This window comes from Mustela nivalis, assembly GCF_964662115.1.
Source record: "Mustela nivalis genome assembly, chromosome: 7".
NCBI classification, from domain to species: domain Eukaryota; kingdom Metazoa; phylum Chordata; class Mammalia; order Carnivora; family Mustelidae; genus Mustela; species Mustela nivalis.
The window spans coordinates 10,211,631-10,227,894 of NC_139026.1; the positions used below are offsets into that span (position 1 = coordinate 10,211,631).

The window sequence follows — 16,264 nt, forward strand, 5'->3', positions numbered from 1 at the left end:
CCAACTCCGGCGCCCACAAAGGGAGTTAGGGTAAAGACCACACTTCAGGAGCTGTTTGAAGGATTTCTCCCACCTGGGCTCAGGCTGTGCTCCGGGGGCCTGGGCATTGGGCAAAGAGATGCATCTGGAAGGGGAGAGGGAAAAGGGGCCTAGTCTATGGGCACAAGAGAAACCCAGAGTGAGTTGCCAAGGACTGGTTGAGTGGCAGTGTGACTCAGAAAGGGACTGAGGAGAGGAGAGCTGGGGGTGGCAGTTGGCTCCCCCCGCTGGCCACAAGCGTAGCCCCGGGGCCCCGGGGTACATTCTGCTTGCAGTGGGAGCCTTTAATACTGCCCATCGTATTTTCCTCATACTTTCCCCCTCCTGCTCTCCTGGCTGACAGTTTACGCTTTCTTTCCAAACCTCCCGCCTCCACACACGCACACTTTGCCCCCTGCTTGGACCAAGGGAACCACTAAGAAGAGAAGCCCCTTGGAAGCTGGCAATGTGCCTTCCCAGAAGCACCCATGGGATCTGCCCTCCCGCCCTGTCCCCACAGGTGAACCATCCCTGCCCTTTCCAAAGGCAGCTGTCCTCCTACACAGTGGCGGGGTTCCAGAGGTGGCCTGTCCCCGTATGAGCACTTTCCTTATTCCCGTAGCCAAATCCCGCTGGTGCCCCCCAACCCATTTCTCTGTTCCGCTTTGCAGCAAACACCTTGAAAGAGCTGTCTCCGATTCTGCACCTGCAACCCCTCAAGAACGTTTTCCCATCTGGCTCCCCTGCCCCCACCCAGGGGTGCTTACCAAAGTTGCCTACGGTCCGCTTGCTAGATCCGATGGCCAGTCCCCTGTCCTCAGTGCATCCCACCCATTGGCAACTTGACCAGGCACGTCACTCCCTCCTCCTCGGAGCCCTTTCCTCCCCCAGCTTCCAAGGGGCCGGCATTTCTCTTCCCCCAGCTCATAGCTGCAGCCCCCCTTCCGTGTCCTTCACTGATAGAAGGATTCTCCTTCTCCCTGCTCAGCCCACTTCTTTCAGGGTCTCATCCAGGGTCCCTGGCTTTAAATGTCCCTTATACCCCAGTGACTCCCAAATGTGCGTGTCCAGCCTGGGTCCCTCCCTGAGCTCCACTGTGTTGCTGGGGCTTGCCCTCCACCAGGAGGTTTAAGGGCATCTCGGACCCCCCTGGTCCAGCATGCAGCGCTCCCTGGTTTCCTCCAGACACCCCCCCATCCCAGTCAGTGGCCATCTCCCCCTTCTGGTTGACTCCCCCTTCTGACTCCTCTCTTTCACACCCCAGCCCCAGTTTGCCAGCAAACCTGGTCATCTCTGACTGCAGACTGTATCCTGCCTCTGGCGGCTCACTTCTTACCACCTTCCTGCGCAGCCTGGTCCAGGCTCCGGTGCCCCACGCCTGGCCAACAGATGAGTCACTGGATGACTACGGAAGCCTCCCGTGGGTCTCCTGGCTTCTGCTTTTGCTTCCTTAGAGCCTGTTCGCCACACAATTGTGGAGGGATCATCTTAGAAAGCAGATCCAAGCCCCTAACCTCTCTGCTTAAACCTCCCATGGCTCCTACCTCACCCACAGTAAAAGCGAAGTCCCCTGTGGTTGGCCCAATGCTGTGTGGCTGTCCTCTCCCCCTTCTCATTGCTTCCTGCTCTCTTCCCCTTCTCTTTTTGGTGTTTCTGAAATCCATCAGATGAGCATCTGCCCCAGGGCCTTTGCACTTGCTGGTCCCCTACTGGGACCACTCTTTCCAGAGATTAACATCCATGTGACTAACATTATGGCCTTCTTCGCTGACCTCCCTGGGGCAGCCCACCACCCTCCCTGACTCCCACAGCACTTACACCTCTAATGTGTTCTATGCTATGTTTGTTGTTTATTGTCTGATTTTTCTCACTAAACTACAAGCTCTTAAGGGCAAGGTTTTTTCTTTATTGTTTTATTCATGGTTCTAATGACATATCCCTGAGTGCTTTAGACCAGCACCTAACGTAGCAGGTTCTCAAGTCACATTTGTTGAATGGACGCATAAATTGAACGAATAGGGGCTACTCATAGCCCAGGGCTATGAGTCTAGTTTCTTCACTGTCAGCCAAAACAGGTTTTTACAAAGTGGAAACCTGATGATGTCATCCTTGATCTTAAACCCTTTGTGGTTTCCTTTGTGCATCAGGTAAAGACCCAAATCCTGTCTTGCTGAGGTCCCAGCCTCTTGCTGCCCCTCCCCTTATCTGACAGCTCCAGCCAAAGAGGTTTCAGCCCAGTGCTCACCATTATCCCTCTGCCACAGGGCCTTTGCATATGTTGTTCCCTCTGCCCTTAAAGGTACTTCACTCCCTTTCCCTTTCCCAGTGGATGCTCCAATCCTCCCATCTCAGCTGGTCGGTCACCCTGGGCCAGGCCCTGTTTCTTGGTCATGTTCCCTCAGTTGTACCTTGGGCTCCTCTTAAAGTCACTCCTCAGGGATGGGCCTGTGTGCTCTGAGGCCACAGGAGTCAAGCCTGTCTCACCCACCATGGGCAGCTCTGCAGGGGGAGACGCAGCTGTCTGGGGTTACTAGTGTACCCCACACGGTAGGGGCAGTCGGGACAATCTCGGGAAAGGAAGGGTGCAGCGAGGTGCTAACCCCTTCTAGGCCATGTGGTTTTCCTGGCTTTTGCATCATCTATATCTTGGATGGATGATTGCATCAGCTTCCGACTGGGAGCCCTCAGGACGTAATCCATGGGCCTCTTTCCTCCCTGTCACTAAAACACACTGGGTGACATGATGACAGGGACAGAGATGATGATGATGGTGGAGCCTCAGAGGTCCCAGATGCTGGAGGCTGAGCTGTGGGTCTGGGTGACAGGAGAAGACGTCGGAGAGACAGGAGTCTTCCCCGGTGGCCCCCTTGATTGACCTTGTCGGTTGGGTCCTGCGCAGGGTACAAGGCGGAGGTGACGGTCAGCCAGGTGTACTCCGGCAGCCTCCGCGTGCTCAATCGCCACTTCTCCCAGGACCTCGCCCGCCGGGAGTCCAGTGCCTTCCGCAGTGAGACCGCCAAAGCCCAGAAGATGGTAGGGAAGGGCTGTGGGGACGGGAGGGGATGCACGGGGTGGGGAGGTGTGGGGAGGCCTGATTATGCCAAGCCAATGGGTCAATCCCTTGGCCTTGGTGAGGGCACAGTTCCGAGGATGCCCCCACCATCTCCCGGAGTTCCGTGTCGGACTGTGCCTTAGTTGCCCACAGCTCCGTCCTGCTCCTTTACAGCCACGATGGCTGTCCCCCTTCCAGTCATGAACAGGTGCACACACCAACCAGCTGAGCTCCCGTGGCTGGTGGCTGGGAGTAAGGGGCAGACTCTGGAGCCCAGTGGGGCTTTCTAGAGTTGAGGGGTGACATTTGACAGGAGGGAGAGAAGCTGTGGGGGGTCTGGTGTAGGCTAGAGCTGACGGAAGGGCAGTGTTGGGGGGCAGTGCCCAAGTAGAGGGGGAGGGGGAAAGATTAGGAGTGAGGTTCTCCCTGAGCGGTCACTGCCCCCCAGGTGACCAGGGGCAAGCCTCTCTACCTCGCAGGTGCCTGTCAAATGGGGCTGTCAGGAGGGGCAAAGAGCAGGAAGGGGGTTTCTGCACACGGTCACCAGGGGGCTCTCGTTTTCCCTCCTTTCAGCTGAAGGAGCTCATCGCCAGCACCCGTCTGGGAACCTACTACAACTCCAGCTCAGTCTACTCCTTCGGGTGAGTCGCCCTGGCCCCCTGACCAGCCCTCGCTAGAATCTTAGACTCAAAGAACAGGAGGGGATGCTGTAGGCTACTGATGCAATGACCTTTTTTTTTTTTTTAAATGGGGAAACTGAGGCACAGGATGACAACTCGGCTGCCTGGGTGCGAACTCCTTTCACTGAGCTTGGTTTCCTCATCTGTAGAATGGGTACAACAATGTGGTAGGAATCCACGCTAGACAACGACTGTGGTGTGCTTGGGCCTGGCACGCATCTGGAAAGGCCGTGGTTGGAGTGGGAGTGGGGGGGGGTGCCCTAGCTGTGCCATATGAGTACCTGTTTCTGATCGGTGGTATACAGCCTACCCTCTTGTGCTTCATTCCCCCTGTGACACGGGGCAGCAGACAGCATCTTGGTTGTTAGGAGGTTTCCATGAGGTAGAGGTAGGAAGCTTGAGCCAGGCTTGGTGGTCTCCCCCGCAGGAGCAGTGGGCTGGGCAGGGCCAGATTCCAGGCCCCTTCCCACCCCTCTCATTTCTGCCTGCCTCAGGGAGGGACCTCTCACCTGCTTCTTCTGGTTCATTCTTCAAATCCCCGAGCACCGCCGGCCGATGCTGAGCCCCGAGGTGGTGCGGGCACTGCTGGTGGAGGAGCTGCTGTCCACAGCCAACAGCTCGGCCCCTGCCCCCTACAGGGCCGAGTACGAAGTGGACCCGGAGGGCCTGGTGATCCTGGGTCAGTACTGGGGAGGGGGATACGGGATGGTGTGGCCAGGGTGGCGCAGGCTGGGATGCTCTCAGGGTAGGCCTCCCAGCGACCCCAGAGCCAGGATGGAGGCTGGGCTGCAAGGGGGCGGGAAGGGAGGTGGCACTCAGTCGATTTCAGACAGGCTGGCTCTGATGGTCTCTTCTATTTTCAGTTTCATTTTTCATTTCATTTTCTTTATTTACTTTTGGTCTTTGTTTATTTGTTTGTTCCTTTCCTTTTAACAGAAGCCAGCGTGAAAGACATAGTTGCTCTGAATTCCACGCTGGGTATGCTCTTTTGTTTCCCCTCTCCATTTCCTTTTGAGTTGCCGTTTTGCTTGGCTTGGTCAAGTGTCAGGAGATCACGTGGCTTGTGGTGAGAGCAGGGAGCAGTGGCCTGGGGTGACGGGGGGGGGGGCATGGTGGACTCGGTGATGAGTCCTGAGCAAGGCTGGGGCCGTGGGGGGAGGTGGTCATTGTGTACTCCTGCTTGTGTGCGTGCATGAGCACGTGTGCACATGTGCGCATCTGCATGCGTGCGTGGCCCGTGTGGGGCGTGCGTGGCCCGTGTGGGGTGTGCCGGTTTAGGTGCACATAAATAGGACTGCTTTTTCATCACTGAACTCAGTTTGCTCACAAGCTAATTTCCACCCATGGACTTGGTCTCTTGGAGATATTTCTGTCACATTCAAGGATACTCCCTTCCCATTTTTCTTGTCCTTCTTAGCCAGGCTCTTCTGCCCTGTCCTCCTACCCCCTCCCATGCCATATTACCAGACTCACCCTGCTTTCCTCCCAGAGGTTCCATGGTCTTCCTCCTGAGCCCTGGGAAGCAGAGTACCAGAAGGGCCACCATGCTGCACAATGCCAGGGAGCACTGTCCGCATCGCAGTCTGTGTTGTGCAGTGCACCACCTGTGCTACTGTATCCTGCGGTCCTGAGCACAAGCTCTTACATTCTCAGGTTCTTTTTATACTACCGAGAGTTTCTACCCAGAGCTGAGGCCAGGCTGAGGGCATCAGCCCCGTCTCAGGGAGGGAGGCAGAATTTAAATCCTCGTTATTCCCTCTCTTATCTTCTGGTTGGTCAGATGCTTACTTCTTTGGTAGATGGAGGTGATGAGCAATTTTCAAATTGCTAAAATCATGATTCTCAAGCAAAACTGTAGTGAGCCACACATCAAAGATTTAGTTAACGTATTAATGAGGGAATGAGTAGAATGGTAAAACTGGTTCAAAGGAGAATGTGAGAAACGGATCCATCTACCTTCCTATCATCTACCATCTTACACTGCACTGCTACTCACATCGCCCTGACCCTTGGTCGGGATGGGCTTTCCGGCTGCCCTTGCCCGTGCTGGCTGTCCATGGGTCCCCAAGTTGCTGGCAGTGGCCTTGTAATTATTTTATTTGATTCAGCGCTCATCTGGAGTCCCTGCCCTCCTGGAGCACAGTGTCTAATGGGGGCGAGGATGAGAACTCAAACCCTTTTTATAGGCTTTGTGAACATTTCCCCCATGCCGGCCGCAGGCGGGCTCTGGGGACACGAAATGACCGTGTCCTCACCCCTGTCCTCGGAGGAGCTCTGAGCCCATGAGAGAGACAGACAAATAAACAGTGTCTCATAACATCAAGTGCCAGCACTAGAATAGAGGTCCCAGAGGCAGCAGAAAGGGGGAGTTGCTCTGCCCTGGGGACGGCGGATGGACACCAGGGGCCGCCATCCAAGGCAGAGGAAGGGATCTGCTTCTAGAGGGAGAGAAATGTTGCTCCTGACTGGGGAGAGGGGGAGTCCTGGCTGTCCTTGTGTGGGCCAGGCAGCAGACCCAAGCGGGACAGAGGTGGAAATCTGGCAGGTGGAGAAGAGGAAGGGACACTTGGCGCAGAGGCAAGAGTGTGAGCAAAGGGCAGGCGAGGAGAACGCACTGGGCATGCGCGCGCACTTTCTTCCGGTGACCAGCGGTAACGGGGTCACCCCGAGATATTTTGCATTATCAACAGAGACCAGCACATATCTCTGCACTCAGAAAAAGAGTAATTATTAAAATGTCAAAAACGAAGCATCAACTTGGAACAAGACTTAGAGACGACAGATGACCCAAAACAGATAAGCAGCTTTTCCCTGTCTCTTCCCTCTGCAGGAGTCACAGGTCTCCCCCTGGGGAACTCTGCTCCCCAGTTTGAGTCAGGATGACCAGGGGTCAGGACGGGGGCGTTGAGGGAGCAGCATCTGAACAAAGCCTGTTCATCTGCCTTCCGTCTTTGGTCCTCAGAGCACCTGGAGAGGGAGGCAGGATTAAAGACTAATGCAGTGTTCATTTGACGGAACCCAGCAGCTAAGCAACTGGCCCAGGGTCACTGGGCTAATGGGAGGGGGGCGCCAGGACCCAAGGTGGGGTGTGGGCGCTCCCTGCACCCTGAGCTGCCCCCCACAATCTGGGGCTTGTTCCCACATCCCCACAGCTTCACTGGCTGTGGGCAGGTTTCAAGGAGATACTTGTGGTCCAGGGGACAGATTGGTTGCTGCTGGTTTCTGGAGCCTAAATCAAACCGTCGGGGGACGGAGTGCTTGCACAAACGGTGTAGATGGTGGGGCTGGAGTCTGAACCCAAGACAGGAGGCGCTTGGGGGGTGGGGTGAGGGGGATATTGCTGCTGATGAATGAGGTGTGAAGGGAGAGTGGCCAGCCAATGAGACTATCTCTGTCTGCGCCTCCAGGGGGCCCCAGCTGAAGGGTGACAGGTCTCAGGACTTGCTCCCCAGCCCCACCTTCTGCCTCTCCCCACACCCCCCACAGAGCAGTCACTACACACACACTGAGCACCTACTTAGCATGAGGTCTGGGTGCTACGCCAGGCACGCAAGCGGGCATCACCCCCAAGCAAGTGACGACCCCACGAGGCTGGTGTTGCGGCTCCCATTCTCCAGAGCAGCCAACCAAGGCCCAGGAAAGGTTTGCTGAGCCCGGGTCTGTCTGGCCCAGGTCTGTAAGCAGGAAGAATCACAGCAGTCTGCTCCGCTCGGCTCACGGAGCCCTCCGGGCAGATGCCTAATGAGCGCAACCTGTTTCATTCTGGTGTTTCCTCCTTCTCAGCTTGAGCTCACTTCCTCTACCCAGGCTGCTTCTCCACCCCCACTGGAACGCCTTCTCCCCTCTCCTTCCCTTATGGCATCTTGATGGTCTCCCAGCCTCCTTGGAGCTGCTCCCAGCAGCCAGAGGAGTCTCTGACCGAAGCCCAGCCACGTCCCAGCCCTGCATAACCCTCGGTGGCTCCCCATGGCTGTGGGAGAAAGTACCTCCTCTCCTAGGCACCATCTGGCCCCTGCCTCTTTTCTCCAGCTTGTTCTCTGGCCTCAAACCCCACCCTGGCCCCCGGCCCTTTGCTCACACCGTGACCCTGTCTGCTACCTGCCATGTCTTCCCTGCCCTGCAGCTGGGCTCAGCATCCTCTCTTCCTGAGCTGTTACCGCTGAGCTCTGTATCTGTCCTCACCACTTTTGGCGCTCCCGGGCAGTGACTGAATCTTTGTGACACTTGCCTGGCATGGAGAGCTCAGGGAGGGCTAAGTGAATGAATGAACGGACCACTGAGTGAATGCGTGGGTGAGGAGACTGGAGACGGAAACCAGCAGGGAAACAGAGAGATGGGACCTAGCACGTGGGGGCCCATCCCCACCCAGTGGCTCTCCCTGCACCACCCCCGCCCAGGTGAGGACCAGCTGGCTCCCTGGCTCCCTCCTCCTGGTGAACAGGGGTCAGGGGGCCTGTCCCTCTCCCTCCTCTAGGCTGCTACCGCTACAGCTATGTGAACCAGGGCCAGGTCCTCCGGCTGAAAGGGCCCGACCACCTGGCCTCCAGCTGCCTGTGGCACCTGCAGGGTCCCAAGGACCTTATGCTCAAGCTTCGGCTGGAGTGGACGCTGGCCGAGTGCCGGGACCGGCTGGCCATGTACGACGTGGCTGGGCCCCTGGAGAGGAGGCTCATCACCTCGTGAGTCCTGGGAAGGGGGGTGGGAGGGTGGGGGCGCTGAGCATCACCCCCCACAGTCGGAGATAAGAGGCTGTGTGACCCCGGTCCTTGGTATCTGGTATCTGAGAGACAGCAAGGTTAGCACACAGAGGAGATAGGAGGCTGGAAATGGCTGTGTGCTGTGGGCAACCCCCTTTCCTTCCCCAAGTCTCAGTTTCCCCGTCTGAGACAGAGGGGTTGTACTAGACCACCCCTCGGGTCTGCTCTGGGAGGTGACAAGGCTCATTTGAACGCTTTAGAGCCTGGCAGCACCCTGCACTGTTGCTTCGTAGCTGTGTGTCCCAAGGCAAGTGGCTTTGCCTCTCTGAGCCTCGGCTGTCCCGCCTGTAAAATGGGTGCATAGTGACAGCCGCCTTGTAGAGTTGTGAGGCTTAAAATCAAACCACCAGTGCCGAGATTCTCACACATAGCAAAGCCATCCCTTATTATTACCTGGTAATGTCTCTGTTAAATAGCCAGTAACTGCTGCTGGCGGTGTGGGCTGGGGGCGGAGGCACCAGGCTGCTGCCTTCTCTGGCTCAGGCTGGCCCAGCTTCCAGGCAGGAGTGGGGGTGGGACCTGCATGTTCAGGTCAAGGGCAGTCCTTGAGGGTGAGCGGGGACAAGGTCCTCCCCAACCCCCTCCCCCCACCCCAGGGCCTCTCTGAACTCCTGGCTCTGAGGCAGCAGGCACATTCATTTACACACCCCCGGCATGATGACCTCAACCTGGGGTGCGCGTGGGCTGGGTTCCTGGAGGGCTCTGGGAAGTGCACAGAAGCCAGACACCATCTGATTTCCAGGGCTGATGAGGGGGGGGACGCTGATGGGCTTCCCCTGGGGCTTCTTCAAGTACCCCTCCCCTCCACCCCAGCCTGTTGTTAGGGAGGGGACAGCTCAGCCTTGTCCCTGCTCACGATGGCGCACAGGCACCCTGTGCCATCTCGGGGCCTTGGAGGTCTAAAGGGGCGGGTCAGACAAGATCAGGGGATCGTCACCCTTGCATCCCAGAGCCGTGAGAGGTCTTCAGGGGTGATAAGGAGATAGAGCAGAAAGGACCTCGACCGACTTTAACTCAATGGCTTGTTGCTGGGGCTCCACGCCCTGGGAGGCTTCAAGACATTTTAATTACAAGGTGGGCTCTGCTGCCAAGTAAAGAAAAGGAACCCCAACATTAGGTGACCTCAGGACCCTCAACCCTGAAACCTCATCTCCCTGCAGGGTACAGGCTGGGACCTCAGGGGCACAGGGATCCAGGGGAACAGGAGTTTGACGGGGACATTCTGGGCAACCTCCTGGTCTCTCTCCCCTGAGGAGCTGGCCTGACCCTTGCAGGGCTTCCAGTCAGTCTCCTGGGGCAGAGAGGGTCGGACACCTGCGCGGGGACACACAGCAGTCCACCCAACCCCCTTCCAGGCCCCACCCGTCCTGGTCACCTTCCTCTGTCCCTCCAGGGTCTACGGCTGCAGTCGCCAGGAGCCGGTGGTAGAGGTCCTGGCGTCCGGCGCTGTCATGGCGGTGGTCTGGAAGAAGGGTTTACACAGCTACTATGACCCCTTTGTGCTCTCCGTGCAGCCCGTGGCCTTCCAGGGTGAGGGGTCAGGGGTCCCCCGGGATGGGAGGGGAGCCGAGGCAGATACCCAGGGCACAGGCCGGCGCGCCCTTCACCTTCTTTGCTGTCGTTGAGGTGGGATGGGAGCAGAGGGAAGGTTCTGGAAGCCCCTCTGCTCTCCTCCCTCCCAAGCCCTTGGCCCCTCTCTTCCTGTCCTCTGTCCTTACTCCACTTCTCCCTCCCTCTCCGACCCTGCCTGTCCCCTGTCCCTCCTCTCCCTCCTTCTCTCTCCCGCCCTCTTGCTGTTCACGGTCTGTTCGGTCCCCATCCTGGCCCCGTGTCTCCTCTCTCGGCTCCTCCCCTGGCCCTCTTCCCTTTGTATCCGCTTGAGGCTGGAGGGTGGGTCTGTGGTCAGGAGGCCTGAGAACCTCAGATTTATCCCCAGACCATCCTCTCACACCAAAGAGGAGCCCCACAGATCTCCCTGGAGATGGCACTCGGCTCAGGGAAGGCCACTCAGTGTTTCCGGGAAGCCCGCTGGCCTCCACTACTGGCCTCCTGTTCCGAATCTCCCTCCCTTCTTCCCTGATCCCCTTTCTCAGGAAGAACCCCATGCTTCATGCCCTGGCTGTCCTGGGGCATGGATCAGCCAAACAAATCTTGCAGGTTCCAGAACAACAGGAGACCACGAGCCGCTGCTCCCCGCCCCCAACCCGGCAGTCCCCCTCTTTCTACTTGGTTCTCCTCCCTCTCCTGGTGTTGACCCCAGAGGCCTCCTGGCAGTGACCCAGGTCCCCTGATGCCCGTGCTGGGTTCTGGCATCCTTCTGGAGGTGCCCAGGGCTGAGAAGGTGCTGGAGCTGGCTCTGGCTCCGTGGGAGTCACTGACATAACTCAGGGGACAGGGGAGCATGAGGACCCTGACTCTAGGGAGAGGTAGCAGGGCAGCTGGGAACCCTCCTGATTCCTCACCCTCTAGCTCTGCGACCTCAGCCAAGTCCCCCTTCTTCTCTGAGCCTCATCTTGAAAAGGGGCTTGCTTCTCCCTCCCCCACCACCATAACCGAGGCTCACACTGTTGTGAACGCACGTGGTGAAAGGGTCTGGTGCGGCACAATCTGTGTCGGTGGCTACCATTTATTGAGCACTTCCTATATGTCAGGTTGTCTGAGCATTTTATGTCTATTTAATCCGCTTACCTGCCCTGTGAGGTATGGGCTATTATTGTCCCCATGTTCTGGGTGGGGAAACTGAGGCCCCAGATCATATCCTGCAACTAACCTCTACTGTTTAACGGCAGGAGGGTGGAGGGGTTACGGCTGCCCCTCACCTGCTGGGAGGTGCAGTGAGCTGGGCCCTGGGGACCCTGTGTAACAGCTGTTCTCGGGGCCCAGCTTGTGAGGTGAACCTGACCTTGGAGGGCCGTCTGGAGCCGCAGGGCGTCCTCAGCACGCCTTACTTCCCCAGCTACTACTCGCCCAGCACCCACTGCTCCTGGCACCTCACGGTGAGCCCCGTCCTCTGCCACCCACGTGCCCTTTGCCCAAGGCACCCTGCGGAGCTCGGGAAGCCCCGGGGAGGTGCAAGCTGAGCCCTGGGTGCAAATCCCTCCAGAAGGGGGGTGGTGACAGGTGAGGCCACGGTCTGCCTCTCTGGGTCACCGTAGTGCCTGTTTATTGAGTGACTGACCACCTTCAGCCCCTGCTGGGGCTCTGTGTCGGAGGGCCTCCTCCCTTTGTTGTCCTGGGAAGTGAGGCCACCAGCACCGTCACACCGACTCCTCTGTCCCAGGTGCCCTCTCTGGACTATGGCTTGGCCCTCTGGTTTGACGCCTATGCTCTGCGGAGGCAGAAGTATGACCTGCCGTGCACCCAGGGACAGTGGACAATCCAGAACCGGAGGTACCTCACCCCGGGATTCCCTCCCACTCCCCACAGTTACCCACCTTGGGAGCCCCAGTCCCAGACCCCAGAGGGGCGGCCCAGGAAGAGAGCCCAGCCCCGGGTGCTCGGGCGTGTGACCCCACCCCTTGACCCATTCCCTGTCCCGCCCCCTGCCCCTGCCTCCCCTCCTGCCACCCTCTTGGCCACCTTGGATGTTGAGTCTAGTTAGAGTGAAATGTCTCATTTCCTTGGGTGCTGTCACTCCACTGTCCGGTCCCCTGGATCCTTAAACAAGACGGTGTGGGAGCCATGGGACTCGGCAGGGCTAGAGAGCCTGCCCCTGAGCCCCTCCCCGAGCCATCGGAGGCCCTGCTTCCCTTCTCCCACTCCCTGCTCGTGGCCAAAGTCAAGTGGCTTCCTCGCTCCAGGAAGCTGCGCAGCCAGGGCCAAGGCTGCTTTTGCTAATTCGACCATTTCCACAGGGAGGGGCCATAACCAGGGTCCCTCCCTATCACCCCCACCACCCAAACAGCACAGGCCTAAAGTCCCCTCTTGGGTTCTGGGACTGGTGTCCACACGCGCCAATGTGGATTTCGCCTGTTGGTTGACCCTACTCAGACAAAAGGGACTGACAACGCTCATTGGCGCGCCCGCGGGCCGTCCAGGATTCTGAATTCGTCTGGGGCTGTGATTAAAGGGAAAAGGAAGACATGTGTGTGGTCTGACTTCAGGCCTGTGCTGTTCAAGGGTGACAGGAGATGGTGTGACTACAGGCCCGTGCTGTTTGGGGGGTGACAGGAGATAGTGTGACTTCAGCTCTGTGCTGTTTGGAGGGTTTGGTGACAGGAGATGGTGTGACTTCAGGTCTGTGCTGTTCGGCCAACAACGGCACCCCACATCCTAGCATGTAGGTGGCATTTCTGGGCCCCGCGACCTTTATCCTCATGGAACGCTCTGGGGACCGCATCGCTCCCTGCCTGGGATCTGCCAGACTGAGGCTGGCTGGGCTCACCTCTCCGCGTCAGGAGCGCACGGAATGATGGGGCGCACGTTTCACACTTGTTCAAATGATGGTGGCATGTTTTCCTGCCACCCTCTCAAGCCCTCCTTGAGGAAGCGGCAGGCAGGCCCCGGGTGTGCCTCCCCTGCCCTTCTCCCCCCACACACAAAGTTAGTCCACTTGCCAGGAGCCAGGCTCACCGGCCTGGGACATCAAAGCCGTCATTATTCCGTTTCCTAGAAAGGGAGTTGAGGTTTGGTATGATTAGGGGTGCCCAGACGGCCCCGCAGGCAGAGCCCTCCCACACCCCACACCGCTGGAACCAGGAGGACGGTCCAGAGCACCTTCACTGTCTCCATGACAGGGAGGGCTCAGGTCAAGCTATGGGCCCCGCTTCTAGGGACTTGCTGAGCTACCCTTAAATGTGGGCCATGGCTGGAAAGAGTCCAAAGGAAAAGGAAAAGGCTTTGAGGGTGGGATTTCAGACACCATGACAGGTCCCAGTGGGGTCACAGGGAGCTCCCTCCCAGCGTCTCAAAGCACCACCGGGCTACAGAACGTAAGGGCTGGACTGGCCGTCGAATCCAGTCCTCACCCATTGTACAGGACGGAAAACTGAGACCTAAGATGCCTAAAGCTGAAGGATTTGGCTTCTTTTGCTGGTCTTTTGCCTTTTTGTGGTGGGAGGGATTTCAAGGTGCGGCTAGGTGGTGGCTGGGGAGGGTAGTGGGGGAGGCCTGACGGGTGCGGCTCTCCTGTCCCTCTTCTCTCTCGTCCCACACCTCCCTGTGCTTCCTGGTGACTTGGAGATGTGCTCAGGGGCGTCTATAGCTAACTCTGACTACACCCCCTTCCCCTTCAGAAGGGTTAGACCAGTCCTAGGCCCCAGCTTTCTACCATTTACACAGATGTCTGAAGGAAGGTGTCTCCTGGTAGGTTGTGTGTATGAGTTGCGAGCGAAATGTCACTCTGTGTGGGGCTGGTAAGAAGCAGAGAGCTGAACCCGGACACATCAGGGTTGGAATCCTGGCTCGTCCCCTCGCTGCGAGATGGGGGCTCCCCTTTCCCAGCCTCCGGCAGCTCATCTGAAAACTGGCCGTGAAATAGACACTTCCCCTCCCTCCCCACACCCCCGCCAAGGCAGGACTGAATGAGATCATGGGCAAGGGACCTTGGCTCCTGCGGGCGGCCCAGACAGAGTTAACCATTGGCTCTTGATGCTGGGCCGGCCAGAAACCGAGCTGGGGGATTTGGATCCCTCATCCTCAACAATTTAGTGAGGAAACAGGCCCCCAGGCTGCCTTCACTGGCCAGTGAGGAACCCAGGACACAGAGAGACAAAACCACTGGTACTATGCCACCCAGAAGACTGCAAGTGGGGAAACCAGAATCGAGCGAGGCAGTCGGGTCCAGAGTGCATGGGGGTATACGCACCCGTTTGTGTGCACGAGTCCGTGTGCGTACGCCTGCACACCTAAGTGTTCACGCCCATGCGGATTTGTCCCGCGGAGCCTCTGAGCAGCCGTGCCGGCTGTTCGCTCTCTTGGCCATGGGACTCCTGACCAATCCACCGGCATCCTGGCAAGAGGACCAATGGCTTCTGTGGCTCCCGCCAGTTCTGAGAACGGCCTGGGAAGTCCCATCTCTCTCTTCTGAGATCTTTGTGAAGGATCCAGAGTCCCCAGGTGGAAACTCGTGTCCCCAGGCCTGTCCCCAGGCCGCGGCCCATGTCTGAGCGTGGAAGGGAAGGCAGAGGTGTGCCTCCAAACCACAAGCACTGGACAAACCATTTCCTTTAGTTATGATCTTTTTTGATAATGATCATCCAATGTCGATGCTGGGAAATTCTTTGAATGAGCATTTGTTGGAAAATTTGCTTGTGTGGGTGGCAAAGATATGAGAGGTCTGGGGAACAGTGTCGATTTGTGGGCACAGGGTGTATACAGAGGGGGAGGTGCAGTCCTCCGACCCTGAATGGCCATGGACAAGCAGCAACGGAGGGTGGGTTGGGGGAAGAAGGTGACTTCCCCGCAGATGTCAGCGTAGCGATGCAGGAACGCTGGCCCCGGCTCCCTCTGCGGCTGGGCGTCCTCGGGCTTGCGGTCTCGCCCCTCTGAGCCCTTTCTGCCCTTCCCCACCTCACTGCTTTCTAGCAGTTTCTCCCAGTGCCCATGGCCAAGGCCTCCTGGCCTTTAAGTGGCCTGGAGGTGGTGAAGGGACTTGACCTAGTGAGACTGGCCGCCGGCTGCGTGGTTTCGCAGAACCTGCTCCGCCTGGGCGTCACCACGGCCCAGGCTTCCCCCTTTCGGGGAATCTGCCTCCTGCCAGTTTCCTCCCCTGTGATGTCACTTTTCTTGTGATCTGCCCGATCACTTCCCCTGCCCTCCCTCTGATGGGACAGGCAGAACCCACTGGCTCTTAGGCCCCCCGGAGCCTCCTCAGACCAGGCCCGGCTATGGGGTGGCTCTTCTGCTCCCCTGGGCCCCGGCGTGGCCAGCACTGCCTGTAGCCCCAGAGGCTCCAGGTCAGGCTGAGTGTGTGCCCCCGAGGCTGGGTGCTGGCGGTGTGGTGGGCATAGCGTCTACCACTGCCCTAGATGAGCTCATAGCCTGACAACGTCAGCAGCTTTCGGAGAAGTCTTTTTCTCATCTCATGTCTCATTTTCTCTTTCCTTAAAACATCTTCCAAAGCAGATAATATCACCCACCCTCATTTTATAGAGGTGAAAACTGAAGCTTGCTGATGGTGACGTGTCAGGGCCACACAGCTGTCTCATGTGGCAAAGCTGGCCTCCCACTCAGCTCTGAGGCTCGGGGTCCAGGTCTCTGCTCACCCCATCCGACGCTGCCATTCTCCCTTCTTTAGTGTTCGCCTTCTCCGACCCTCCTTCCCACTTCATCTGTCCTTAGCGCAGGGAAGGCTTGCGTGTGTGCATCCGTCCATGCATCCATCCACCAACCTACCACCTGCCCACCCGTCCACTCTTTCTTGACTTCCTCCCTGTGTGGAGTTGCTAACGTGCAAGAAAGTTCACAGGGTCCCTTCTTACAGTCTGGGTGAGACAAGAAGGAAAAAAAATCCCCAATCCACAGAGGTGAGAAGGCAAGCAGGCCACTGTGCAAAAATGCACCTCCAGACCCTGCACTTTGTAGCTGAGGTGGGTTCCACGGCCTCTTGGACACAGCTCCTGGGGGAGGAGGTGGCATTTGGTGGATGGGGAGGAATTAGCCATAAGGTGCATACCCTTCCCCAGAAGTCTCTACGGCAGGACCCGGAAATGCCGGTGCACATAGGAGCCCAGCTGGTGCATAGTTCTAGGGGACAGGCTGTTTGGGGGAGAGCAGGAGAGGAAGGGACTGGTTATCAGGGGGTCCTGTGCTCTGTC

The 16,264-nt window shown here is 58.0% G+C and overlaps 1 protein-coding gene across 3 annotated transcripts in view; it reads left to right on the forward strand.

The window, feature by feature from the left end:
- Positions 1-16,264, forward strand: part of TMPRSS6 (transmembrane serine protease 6) — a 33,190-nt gene that overhangs the window by 6,411 nt on the left and 10,515 nt on the right. For 2 of the 3 annotated variants that reach the window (XM_082740236.1, XM_082740237.1), the window contains exons 3-10: positions 2,918-3,051; positions 3,644-3,711; positions 4,245-4,429; positions 4,687-4,728; positions 8,225-8,429; positions 9,901-10,037; positions 11,391-11,503; positions 11,788-11,897. In XM_082740236.1, the coding sequence (XP_082596362.1) occupies positions 2,918-3,051; positions 3,644-3,711; positions 4,245-4,429; positions 4,687-4,728; positions 8,225-8,429; positions 9,901-10,037; positions 11,391-11,503; positions 11,788-11,897 (994 nt within the window). The remainder of the gene's footprint in view (positions 1-2,917; positions 3,052-3,643; positions 3,712-4,244; positions 4,430-4,686; positions 4,729-8,224; positions 8,430-9,900; positions 10,038-11,390; positions 11,504-11,787; positions 11,898-16,264) is intronic. The other variant, XM_082740238.1, reaches the window with a different exon arrangement.